The 13113-nt window shown below is 31.6% G+C and overlaps 1 protein-coding gene across 3 annotated transcripts in view; it reads left to right on the top strand.

Moving 5' to 3' along the window:
- Positions 1-8922, top strand: part of LOC108972935 (serine/threonine-protein kinase NLK2) — a 255837-nt gene extending 246915 nt beyond the window's left edge. Inside the window, exons 8-9 of one of the 3 annotated variants that reach the window (XM_018939866.1) lie at positions 1483-2099; positions 8844-8922. In XM_018939866.1, coding sequence (XP_018795411.1) covers positions 1483-1861 — 379 coding nt within the window. In that variant the 3' untranslated portion in view covers positions 1862-2099; positions 8844-8922. Of the gene's footprint in view, positions 1-691; positions 802-1099; positions 2100-8843 lie in introns of those variants that run through there. The other 2 variants (XM_018939868.1, XM_018939867.1) reach the window with 2 other exon arrangements.
- The last annotated feature ends 4191 nt before the right edge of the window (positions 8923-13113 follow it).

The following is a 13113-nucleotide window of genomic DNA, read 5'->3' as shown; positions in this document are numbered from 1 at the left end:
TTATTTCTGTTTTTGTTTTGTTTTTAAATTTGTTATTTTTTTAATTTTTTAAAAACATTTTTGTTAATGTTTTTTTATTATTTTTTAATTGATCTTAATTTTTTACCATTATTACTGATTTTCACAGTTTTTTATTTACTTTTTCATTTTTTACATCTCTTTTGGCTCTCTCTGATTACTCATTTTGTGAAATTCTTTCACTGCACTATTAACACACGAATTTCTTTGTTTGTCATAATTTACCCATTTAGTTTTACTTTTAATTAATAAAATGTACTATTTCTTTACTTCATAACCTTCATTAAAATTTCGTGCGCATTTTTGGTGTAGCCACTTACCTCGTGATCTTTAGTCGAAATTTCTGCTCAAAATTCTTCATGCATTCTCTGCTCACACCCCATTTCCGTTACAACTTTGTTCCACTTTCTTCCTTTACACTGTGTCCTTTGTGTGTGTTGTCTCTCACAGAGTCGCAGCTCATTTGATTTCATTTTTAACATCTCTGCCACTACCACTACAACAACAACTAGAGCAATCCATTCACCAAACCGAAAATGATTTTACCTTTTTTGCTACCGATTTGTTATTTAATCATGCTTTCAAACGATTTCATTCATAGTAAATTAATTCTTTAATTAATAAAAGTTTTATTAAAAATAAATTTATTGAATTTAATTACATTTGCGTTAAGCCAATGAGAATGAGATAATCTACTACTACTACTACTACTACTACTGCTACTACCACTACTGCAACCACTGCTGTTAGAGACGCTGTTTGGTGCAACAGATGCCGTTACACAGTTACATATACAGTTGCAGCTGCAAATAGCGAGCGAGCGAGAGAGACAGAGAGCAGTTAAATCGAAAACCGCAAATCGTAAAATGAATTAAAAATCCACAACAACAACAAGAACAAAAATAAAAGTCATATAGTGAAAACCACAGCCAACAAAAGCAAAAACCATTGTTAAAAAAAAAAAACAGCTTACCAATAGCAAGCAAATACAATATATATATGTATATGTATATACAGCTATATGTATAGTGTATTTAGCGCATATTTAAAATGTATTCCTCCCACATGCATTACATTACAGTTAACGTTGAGCGCTATAGAGATAGCAATCGCACACAATCACGCACAACTCAGCTAAATGCACTCAGCCGTAAAGTATGCAATGCCGCGTGTCATGCATGAAGTCAATGCGAAAACGATAAGCCATTTTGCCACATAACCGTACTTAAGCATTGGTAGCGGCGAAAATTCGTCAAAAATAATGAACTTTTAAATTACAAAAACAAAAACAAAATCGAAGTAAAAAAAAATATAATAATAATGTCAGTGGACTAGACGCGTTCTAACAACAAAAACCCATAGTGTGTTTGTTTGTGTACATATACATATATATAGATATATACATGTGTATTCGATTGTTGTGTGCACACATTCAACTAAACCATTTTTAACTACAATACATAGATACGTTGAGCAAGTTAGAAAATTGCGGAAAGAGCGCAACAAGCGAAATCCCATTGGCATAACGATCATGGAACAGCTGGAGATCGATCGACGTCGACAACAACAACTTGGTTGTGATGCGGCGCTTAAGTTCATTGTGTACACGCCGTCATCGTTAGCGGACTCACCACCACCCACTGCGAGCAATGCAAGCACACCGTCCTGCATCAAATTGCCCAGCTTCAGTTCATTCGACTATAGCACACCGCCAACGTATAAGGGGCCCGTGTCCCCATTGATGGACTCATTCGATTTAATGCTAAATCTGACCTTGTGCTGGGAGAGCCAAGACGGTAGTGCAACGGCTACTGCCGATGAGTCCACGGGTAGTGGCTCGTGATTGCCACTCGGTTGTGTGTGTGTGTGTGTGTGCGTTTTATGGACATTTACGCCATTGCAACATCTTGAATGACAACAAAGCGCGTCTAGTGCAACTATGAACTCGTCGAGCACAACAACAACATTGTAATTGGCATTGTATTGTTTAAAGCAGCACTGCAGCTCAGCACATTTGCAACAACAACAAATTTATTCAACCACAATATGTCTACATACAACAAAAGAAATCTCTGAATTAGGTCTGTTTAATATTGAATTCACATTTGATTTATTTTGACTACTTTTTTTTTTTTTTTGGTTACTTTATTATATGTTTGCCATTATTTAGCAACCACTTACGCTATCATGACCTTTGTTAACCAGTTAGACAATGTAATTTACAACATACTGCTGTTACCTGATACAGCATTTCATATGTATATGATATGTATGTATGTATATGTAGGTATTCTGTATATATGTATATATATATTACAAGTATATTGTTATAGTGTGTGTGGAACGCCGTTTAGGTTGCCAATTACCTCCGGACAAAAGGCGAAATATATAAATACTACTTGACATTAGTAAGCGAAATTTTAAATTATTTTTTAAATTTTATTGTTATTTTTATTTTTAATTTTTTTTTTTTGTTTTTTTTTATTTTTAGTTTTTTTTTTTTGTTTTTATTTTACACTTTTTTTTCAATGTTTTTGCGATTAACCAACCTTTAGATATATGTACATTAGAGTGTCCGTTATTTGCCTTCTTTATTTGTTTTTTTTTTTATTACAAAATCTTCCGCTCTGCAAACAGGGTATAAATTATTTTTTTCCATAAACACTTTAATTTGTAGACTCAAACTCATTTAAAAGTTATAAGCACTTTAATTTTTAGACTAAATACTAGAGCATTCTTACAAGTGAATTACTCATAATGTGTTTTTCATACGCCACGGTGTACTCGTATTGTATGAATGCAGCAAATTTGAAACTTGGTTGTAAGTGCTTATAACTGCTGAAGGAATGTTTCTATGAACAAACCATTTAGCCAGTTTTATAGACCGCTGTATTTTGTAGTAAAATGTCCGGGCTCCAAACGGATGCTCCAAAGGTATATGTAATATTTATTTATTTAGATATATTAAAAAAATAGTTTATTGCTAGGTTAATATTAAGTTAGGTTACATAAAGTGTATACATAGTTTTAGTTTGAATTTTAGAGTAGAGCGTTTTATAGACAGAAATATTTAAGCACGTTTTATGTAGGCGCATTTCCTATAGCATAGAAGTGTAAAAAGACGTTTATCTTGATTTTGATCGGTCAGTTCGTACGGCAGCTCTATACTACAGTGGTCCGATCTGAAGAATTGGATTACAGCTGAAAATATCTCCTCAAACAACAAAGTTTTACCTACGAGAACTAGATATTAATCGACCAGTTCGTATGGCAGCTACATGTTCTATAGTGTTTCGAAATCGATGGTTGCCACAAATGAGCAGCTTCTTAGGAGAAAATAATGTTTCACCTATATATAATAGAAAGGACCCTCTTATCAGAAATTGTATAATGCATTGTCATAAGATTAATATGAAATCAAGAGATTAGGTGAAATAGCAATATAATACCAAACTTTTATGTTTTATGCTGACGACGTAAAAATCACGAAGGATTGGATCCATTGGAAACGAAAAACAAAAACCAAAAAAAAAAAATTTAAGAAAAAATAATAAGTAGTAAGTAATACCCTTCACAGGATCTGAGGACGGGAAGAAGAAGGATTTTTCAGTGGCGTTAAGCTCAATTTCCAGCAAAACTGCGAGCCCTTAGAAAAAAGTTATAAAGCAAAATTGTAGGTAATGCAAAGATCTACAACTTTTCTATTAACACCATTTTCAAATAACCTAAAAATTTATTTTAAAAAATTCAAATAACCAAGTTTCTGGTTTTTTTTTTTATCTTGTACAAAAATAGTCACAACTGATTGGAGATTAAGTATAAAATACCAGTCACACCAAAAATTGCTGGCTTTCCTTTATACCAGACATAACTCAACAACAAAAATATACTTTATAGTGTTCAGAGTCCACTCAAAAATATTAATTTGCCTCAAATAAGATTTAGTTTAGGAGTTTTAAGTACCACAACTGACCGGCGATCTAAGCTGTTCTAAGAGCGATACCCCTGTAAGGATCGTCCTCTTAACATAACCTGTCGATCTAGGCTCCCCACTGTTAGGATTGACCTCTTAACCTAACATAACCTAACTTTATCTAAGATCTAGTTGTATACACTTAGCAATAGATGTATGTATGTGTACGTGTGTGTATATTTAGTTAATATATAGTCTTAGCGCTACCAAAAATATCAATAAATTTTATGTTAGTAACTTTTCGAAAGTTATTTCACTCCCCTTTAGTTTATGATATTTGTGTAATTGGAAGCTAGGGAATTAAAAATTAGGCATAATATAACATGCATACATATTTTCATAACCACTTACCCGTTATACATTATATACATAACTCTACGTAAATGCCTATTTGTACAAATGTTAGCACCGGTTACTTACATACATAGGTCTAAAGGAAGATACATTCATACAACTCCTACAAACACCCCATCACACCAACGTTTTTAACTAAATCCAACAACCTAACCAAATCAACAACTACAAACCAGCCATATAACAATAATAAATAAACGCACGCACACACTTGTGTATGCTTGTATGCTTGTATATATACAACGTATATATGGTGTATGTATGTACATATGTAGAAGTGCTCTCTGTACTAAAAATTTACCAAACTACTGTGTATAAAGCCAAAAATTTGTATTTTAGAGCAAAATAGTACCGTTATTGCCAGCTACATACACATACTCATACATAACGAATATACATATATGCTTGTTGCGTCGCGCTCTAATGTGGTGTACTTTCAAAATTTATCGCAAACATGTACTTATGTGTAACGCCTAACAACAACAAAAACAACAATAATCATTCGTCAATTAACGCAATGCTACTAAATTGTACAACAACAATACACCTTATTACTAACTACTGTAAACTATGGCTGCCGGCGAGCTGGCGCCAATTGGGTGTGTCTGTCCAACAAATTGTGTCGTGGCCAACGCGTTTTGTGCAGTTGTATGTATGTATAGTTGTGAATATGATCTGCCACACGCCGCGAAAACATAGGCTATAGAATGCAGCAGTGATTATTAGTAGTTATTACATTATCTCCTTCTTAGCCCTTAACCAAAATCCAAACTAAACTCAACTAACCGAAACTAAACTAAACTAAATTGCAGCTTTATTCGTTTTTATATTTGTTTTTATATTTTTTATCATGGGTAGTACTTTATCGCAAGCTAGTCATCTCTCGCCATCATTTAGTTTGTTATGATTTCACTGATTTTATAGTTATTATTTAGCATAGTTTACACCTTTGTATGTCTGTATGTGTATTTCCGTAGTTTTAGTTATTTAAATTGTACTTACACTAACACGCAACACAATACTAACACTTAGTGTGACACTTACATTTGTATATTATTAGAAATTCTGTTTTTTATAAAATTGCAAAAATGTTTTCCCAACACACACACAACTGGAGTTTCAATACTGATGATTATTTAACACAGTTTATAATTTAAGTTAAGTACCATGTCCTTGAAAAACTACACCACTAAAGCGTTGAAAAAAGCTAATTGAAAGACCATCATTTCGGTGGGTTCATTTTATAATGACATAATTTGCCATTTTTTTGGTAAATGTTTAAGAAAAAAAGCTGAAATTTTATATGAAAATTGTAGATATAGTATGTAACTATATGTACAATTATATATTCGAAGCAAAAACTTGTAAACTATAGCGGATGATCCATTTCGAGACTCCCTACTTAAAACAAAAAACAAAACACACAGGAACTTCAAATTTAATGGGCGTTGTTTATTATCATTCGAAAGAACATTAGCAACTGAATCAAAGCGGGTCCGCATAGACTTTAGACTTTTCATATCACCAAAAGAAACAGTCTAATGGTGTGATATCACACGATCTTGATGGTTAATCGGGCGGAACAAAACGTGAAATTATCTGCTCACCGAAGTGTTCTCTCAGTTCTTCCATTGTTTGATGCGATTTGTTGGAAATAGCGCCATTTTGTTTTTTGGTGAAACCAAATGTCGTCGAGATCACGAACATAAATTTCAAGCAACAAATAATCAGTTATCATGTCGCCATAACGATTGCTGTTGACGGTTACGCTGTCATATAAAAAAATATGGATTGATGTTTCCAAAGGTGCACAAACCATTTAAATTTAGCTCGAAAACTTCGGATCTTATTTTCATGACCCATAGAGCGAAGCGAGTAAGTGTAGCAACTTCAGTTCTTACACAAGCTGTCAAGCTTTCAATTTAAAATATCTACTATTGTGAACAAAAATAACATGACAGCTTGACACGACTCACGCGTGATATGTCAAAGTAAGGCTATTGTAGCTAAGTAGCTACGCTTGAATCACGCGAAAAAATTTATTTATTCAATGTAATCTATCCTGGAATACCATTCAAACGTAAATGGCTTTAATACCTCTCTATGCAGGGTCGCGGTTCAATTAAATTTTCATGTAATAATCTAATCAAACTATAAAATATTTGAATTGTCTATGTTTTACTTTATACCCCGATTAGAAAGTGTGTAACACCCAGAAGTCGTAGACTCTATAAAATATATACTTGTATATATATAAATGCTCTTCATGACATGCTAGCTCAATTTAGCCATGTCCATCTGTTTATCTCTCTGTATATACCCGAACTAAACTCTCTCTTTTTGAAATATCGGTCTGTAATTTTGCATCCCTCCTCTTCTCGCTGCTTGTTGTCGGCAACACCGATATCAAAGTAGTATGTAATAGTAGTATATATATAGCTGCCATACAAACTGAAGGATTAGATCCTTGTTTGAAAGTCCTTGTTTGAAAAATTTTTTTGAGTACAAGGTTTCTTGATTGTTATCCAAAGCATCCCTACAATCTCCGAAGAAATTACTCAGATCGAACTACTATATTATATAGCTGCCATACAACTGCCTTCTTCAAATGGTAATAAAGTAAAAGCACCTGTGAAGGTAACTTATCCTCAGTACAACCGATGTTCACGTTCACAAGACTGTAAAGTTAATTAATTGAATATATGTACATGCGCGTCATCAGGTTCGCACACCTTCCTTAGCCTAATACAGCACAAGTGCTCCTGTTTTTTCTTGTTGATGCGATTAGCGATTCACGTTAAATGTCTTCAATTGATTCAAAACGATTTCCTCGGAGTGGTCCTTTAAGTTTGCTGAATAAGAAGTCTCACGAAGCTAAGTCAGGCGAATTATGGGGGTTGCGGCACGATATTGATTGGAAATTTGGCAGAAATAACACGAAGAATCAATGCAGTTTCCAGACTCATCGCTTTTTTTTTTTTTTTTTTTTTTTTTTTTTTTTTTTTTTTTTTTTTTTTTTTTTTTTTTTTTTTTTTTTTTTTTTTTGGTTTGTTTGTTAAAAATGTGATATTTTAGTGAATGCTAAAAACTGTAGAATTGTACCTTCTTTTTTTGTTTTGACAGAAGACGCCATGAAATTTATTGATCAATTTTATGATATAAGAGGTTGATACAGTTAGAAGACCGAATAAAAGCAAATTTTTTAGAATTTCTTGTGAGAAAACTTTTAAATTGATTGATCCAAAAAATTGTACACATATTATGGCATCTTTTAACTGCACTTTAAGAATTAGTATTAGTAAAAATATTTATTTGGAAAGGAATCGCAGCTGATCTCCGGAAACTCCACACAAAACAGACGTTTCGTGGTGACCACTATATCTCCGAACTGAAACCTCTGAAATTAAAAGAGACAAACAGCTTCCATTAAAGTTATGTTAAATCTATTAGTTAATCAAAGGAATAAGAAAAATAAAATTTTTAAACAAAATGAACATTTCTAAAAAATAATTGATTTGTGACAAAAATTTCGGCTTTAAATTGTTTAAAAAAAAAAATTGTCGGTGAGAAAAAATCTTCCATTCATTACTAAAAAATATATTTAAGAAATTCGTGTTAAAATTTGACACTAATCGCTTTAGGCGTTTTCGAGTAATGTTGGTCATCGACTTTGAAAACACCATTTTCAGAAAAGTTTAAAGTTTGGCCTTGTGCTTCCAAGCACTCTGCAACGCCTTTTTAAATTTGCGTGTAACTTCGAAAATGTTCACCAGAACGATATTATTTTTTGTGTATTCTCAAACATATGTATCGTATATTAAGAAAATAAAATTTTAAAATCTTTTTTTTGTTTTTTAACTGTATATAACCGCTTAAACCTGAAGTGAGCTAACCTGATGAAGCGCAGTGTATTATAATCTATCTAATTTGTAGGCACTAATTTCATTGATAAGTGACGTTTGCTATTATTTCGAGCGATTTTGTACGTTGCACATATAAATACATGAAATATGTATATATTCTTTGATAATTGTTATGAAAATATTTAAATAAGTAAAATTCGAAAAATAAATGTTTTTTCCTATAAAATCAGATGTTGTAACTTTGTTATATAGTAACTAAAAAATATTGAAAAAATAATTAAAATCTCTCCGACATAAACAAAACTCAAACTCACAAAAATTCTCAAATTTTGTTTCCACGCCACATTGAAATTTGAAATATTTCCGTTTCCGTTATAATGTAGAATTCTATACTCAGCAATAATTTTTATTTATTATTTTTGTTGTGTTTTTTTTTCACATATGTATTAGTAGCAGATATGTTGTATTGTATTAATTGCTCTAATTATGTTTATGTTTTTAATGTTTTAAGTTTCACTTCTGTTTTATATATTTTTATCTTCGTTTTTGGTTAACAAAATTTGTATTGTACTACATAAAATAGCTGGAGTGTTTGCTTATAATTTGTTGTCCATTTTTCCATTTCCCTTTTGCAGTTCAACGGTAGCGCATCCTTCCGAATTGCCGCCATCGCCGCACCAATGGGAATGACGGCAAAATGAGGCCATAGCCGCCTAAAAGTAGATACTAATTAACTACAAATAATAAATACAACAACAACAACAAAACAGCCAACAATACCACCCATCTTAACCAAATTCTTTTCATTTAAATTTAATTAATGTAAACACAAAATCAAGCAAGCTGCAAAAATCGAGGTTAGCCAATATGAGCAGGAGGCTGGCAGCAGCGGATGCAGCTGGAACAGCAGAAACGCAGTGAGATCGATTAGAGCGAGATATGCAGCAGCAGCAGCGACAGAGAACCAGAGAGTGACAGCGACAAATATAATTATAATTATAATAAAATAAAGTAATGTTAATAGACTCGTAATATTTAAGGATAAAGCAACGATTTTAATTTTTAAGTTGAATGTGCGCCAGCATACGAAGAATATGCAAGTGAAAATGCAACTAAGAGGGGTGCCACACTTTCGAGAAAGTGCAACAAAATAGAAAAACACAAGCGAGGCGCGGTGAGGCGGAAAAATATCTGCGCACGATACTGACTATTAGGAATATAAATGTAAATTAAATGGAATGTCTAAGGGATAGCATGATAAATAAGAAGAAGAAGAAGGAAAAGCGGAAGAAAAACATGATAAATAAGAAGAACAAGTGTAAGGCGAGGAGAAACACACTAATCATTCCATCACCACCGAGCAAACACAAAACAAAGCAAACACAATGCGAGCGGGCAACAAGATTCCCACACGTATGAGACGATGTGGGGCGAGTAACGGGGCAAGACGAGTAAACCGAACGTTTAGAGCAACACTAGTCGTCAAGGAGGGAAGCGGAATTGATAGAAAAGTAATATGAAATGTAGCAACAACATTTGCAGCGAACAGCAGAGCAGCATGAAAAGCGCAGCCGAAGATAATGGAAGCACGAAGGAGCTGCTAGCAGTTAAAACGCGGTATAACGGTGTGTCAGCACACTCGTGGGGACAAAAAATGCAGTCAGGTCGACAGACGCCGACACATGCTGCAACAACGAAGAAAAGCGTAGACACACATAAGGGAGTTGAAGGCAACACTTGCACTCCTGCGGTCTCCGCCAGCCACGCACGAATCGAAGCAGTTAAAAGAGGTTGCGGAATATAAAGAAAAGAATATAAAAACGATAGAAAAATAATATAAAAAAGCGGCGAATTGCATAATTCAAAGCTGATAAGTTTACAAAAGTGTTAAATTGTAAAAATTAAATATGTGAGTACAAGAAGAAGAGTACAGCGTGGGAGGAAGACAGTGTAAAATGCAGTAAATCTACAAAATTGCGTGTGAAATGTAGCAAGAAAAAAAGCAAAAAACTCTTTAAAGCAACTTAACAAAAAGTATTCACACCAACACGCATACACATACATACCTAGAAGTGGTCGCAGTGGGACCAAAGCAACAATTATTAATAATAAAAATATAAAAATGGTGTAAGCAACAATAACAAATATTCGTATATAAATAAGTGCATGTATGAAGCAAGAGTGACGACGAAACAACCAGAAAACATAAAGTAAAAAAAATTATATATACTATAAAAAACAATTCAAACAAAATAAAGCAAGAAAAGCAAGAAATATTTCTCAATGTCCGTAACGAAAAGTAGTGTATGTATGTATTATTATGTACCAGCAATTATTATTATATAAACTATTACATATTTAACAATGTAACGACTACAATTACACTTACGATTATGCATATTAAATAGTAATTATAATTAATGAACGTAATTAATTAATTAATTAATGTAATTTGTTTGCCAAATTTACCTCAAAACAAAAAAGTAAAACACTTTTTTTAAATACTAAACATAAAGTAAATAAAATAACAAATAAATAATGTAAAGCATAAACACATACACACGCATACAAATACATATATATATATATATATGCATATAATGACGTATGCAGTGTGGCACACACACAAGCATGCATTTTCAGTAATTTTTTGGCGCAATTTAGGACACGCCAAGGCGGTACATGCGGCTTAAGACACAATTACAATAGAATTTGAAAAGGCGTCGACCTAGAATTGCTTATAGATATATGTGTGTAGTGTATTTTTGTCGAGACACGCGTTTGTTTTGCGCTATGATGCAGTGATTTGCTTGTTAGCGGTGTAGTAGGTCGGCTTAAGTCGTAGAAGCAGCGCGGAAAATAAAAAATAATGATTATAGAAGTGTGTGTTTGTAGACTTGTAGCAGCAGGAAATAAATATAAAATTGTGCAAAACATGTTATCAATTATTTTGGTTGCAGATACTAAGAAAATATAAAGTTTTTAGATAAAATGTATGGCAAGTGCTTAATTTATTGCAACTAAACACAAAAATATTTTCAAAAAATTAAGCATAAAAGCAAAAAATTAACTTTAGCAGTTATTATTGACAACCAATATTTTGCGAGTTTTCAAAAATATTTTTTGGTGAGCAATATACTTTTTTTAAACAAATGATGTCACTGATTTTTATAGTGCTCAGCTGTTAATTTATTTTTTTTAGAATATGATGTCACTAATTTTACAAAAGTATAAAAAAAGTTAAAAAATAAAAGCAAAATTTACTTGAAAAACACATCATTGACAATGTAACAATTTCTTTTTTTTTGAATTTTCAAAACACTTTTTTGATGATTAATGAATTAATAAGAAAATGATGATTCTGATTTAACAATATAAAAAATTTATGTATGTATAAAGGCAAAAATTTATTTGGAAGAGACATCATTGGCAACTTAATGGTTTTTTCGAATTATCATACTACTTTTTGGTGATCAATATCAAATTTGTTTTTGTTTTCATTTTACAAGCAACAATTTTAATAAAGAAATTAAAATGAATAATTACTTTATACATATTTTTTTGCTTTAGACAACATAAAATTTTAAAATATAAATAAAATCAAAAATATATTTATTTCGAAATTTTTTTTAGATAATACTAATGCGCATAAATTTTCATAAGCCAAAAAAACAAGTTTAATATAAATAAATATGTTTTTCTCAAAATGTTTACTATTTTCCTAAAATATACATTAGCTGCAATTCAACGGCAACACCGCCAACAAATCATTTATATTTATTTCATATATATGTAGCTGCAAAACTTCAACATTTTCCAACTGTAAATTATGCTGCCGAAAATTACTTACACACTCCTTTTTTTCATAAACAAAAATTAAATTGTAAAATAAAGCACATACATATGTACATATGTATGTATAACTATGCACAAGTTTATATACAATTCTATGTTATTTGCACGTATGTATCCGCTATAAAAATGTTTTATATGTAAATCGCTAAAAGCAAGCGAATATTCAATTATAAAATAGCATAAGTTGAAAATGCGAAATTTTGAAATTACGAAAATGTGCAAAATAGCATGCTTAGTTAATTCAAAGGTGCACTGAACATACAAATTATATGAAAAAATTGTAACTTTCGCTTCGTATTTGTAGCGTTTTACCGGAAATCACACACACGCACGCACTTGCGCACCAAATGTTTTAAGCCAGAACTGTAAAATTTCAATGTGTGCTCACTACAAGACTATAGCTACAGCAAAAACAAATCACATGACGTGTTAACCGTTATGCAGTTAGTAAAATGAAAATTTGTTCAAGGCGCCTGCGCATAAGCCGCGCAGTTATTTCATTATAGTTTTAAGTTTTAATTTAATATTAGCATAAGTTCTAGCTACACTGCTTGCTAAATGTGCGTCTTTAATTGTAGTGACCTATGTATATACATAAATAGTTACATATATACATACATATATATATTTTTGTATGAATTACTTACTTACTATAGCAAATAAGAAAACTAAACAAAATCATTAATTAATTTTTAATAATTAATTGATTACAATTTGAGCCTGTGGACTGATTTCAAATAATAATAAATGTAATTTTACGCATTCTTTTGTTTACTGTTACAATTTATTTGTAGCATTTATGATTTATGCAATTTTTTTTGTTATTATTTTTTATCTTTTGTTTAAACAATTTGCTTACACACATGACCTAGTTTTAAATTATTTAGACATTATTGCGAAAACAACAACAAAAATGTATGTTGCATTATCTCAAATCTTGCATAGACTTAAAACTCTACTACAAAAAAAACGAAAAGCGAAAATACAAAAAATTTAAAATGTATTTGTAAGCAAGAATTCTTTCAAACACTACCAATTTTCTTACAAACT

This window comes from Bactrocera latifrons, unplaced genomic scaffold (genome assembly GCF_001853355.1).
Source record: "Bactrocera latifrons isolate USDA-ARS-PBARC rearing strain unplaced genomic scaffold, ASM185335v1 scaffold_44, whole genome shotgun sequence".
In the NCBI taxonomy this organism is placed as follows: domain Eukaryota; kingdom Metazoa; phylum Arthropoda; class Insecta; order Diptera; family Tephritidae; genus Bactrocera; species Bactrocera latifrons.
This window is presented reverse-complemented; position numbering and strand designations above follow the sequence as displayed.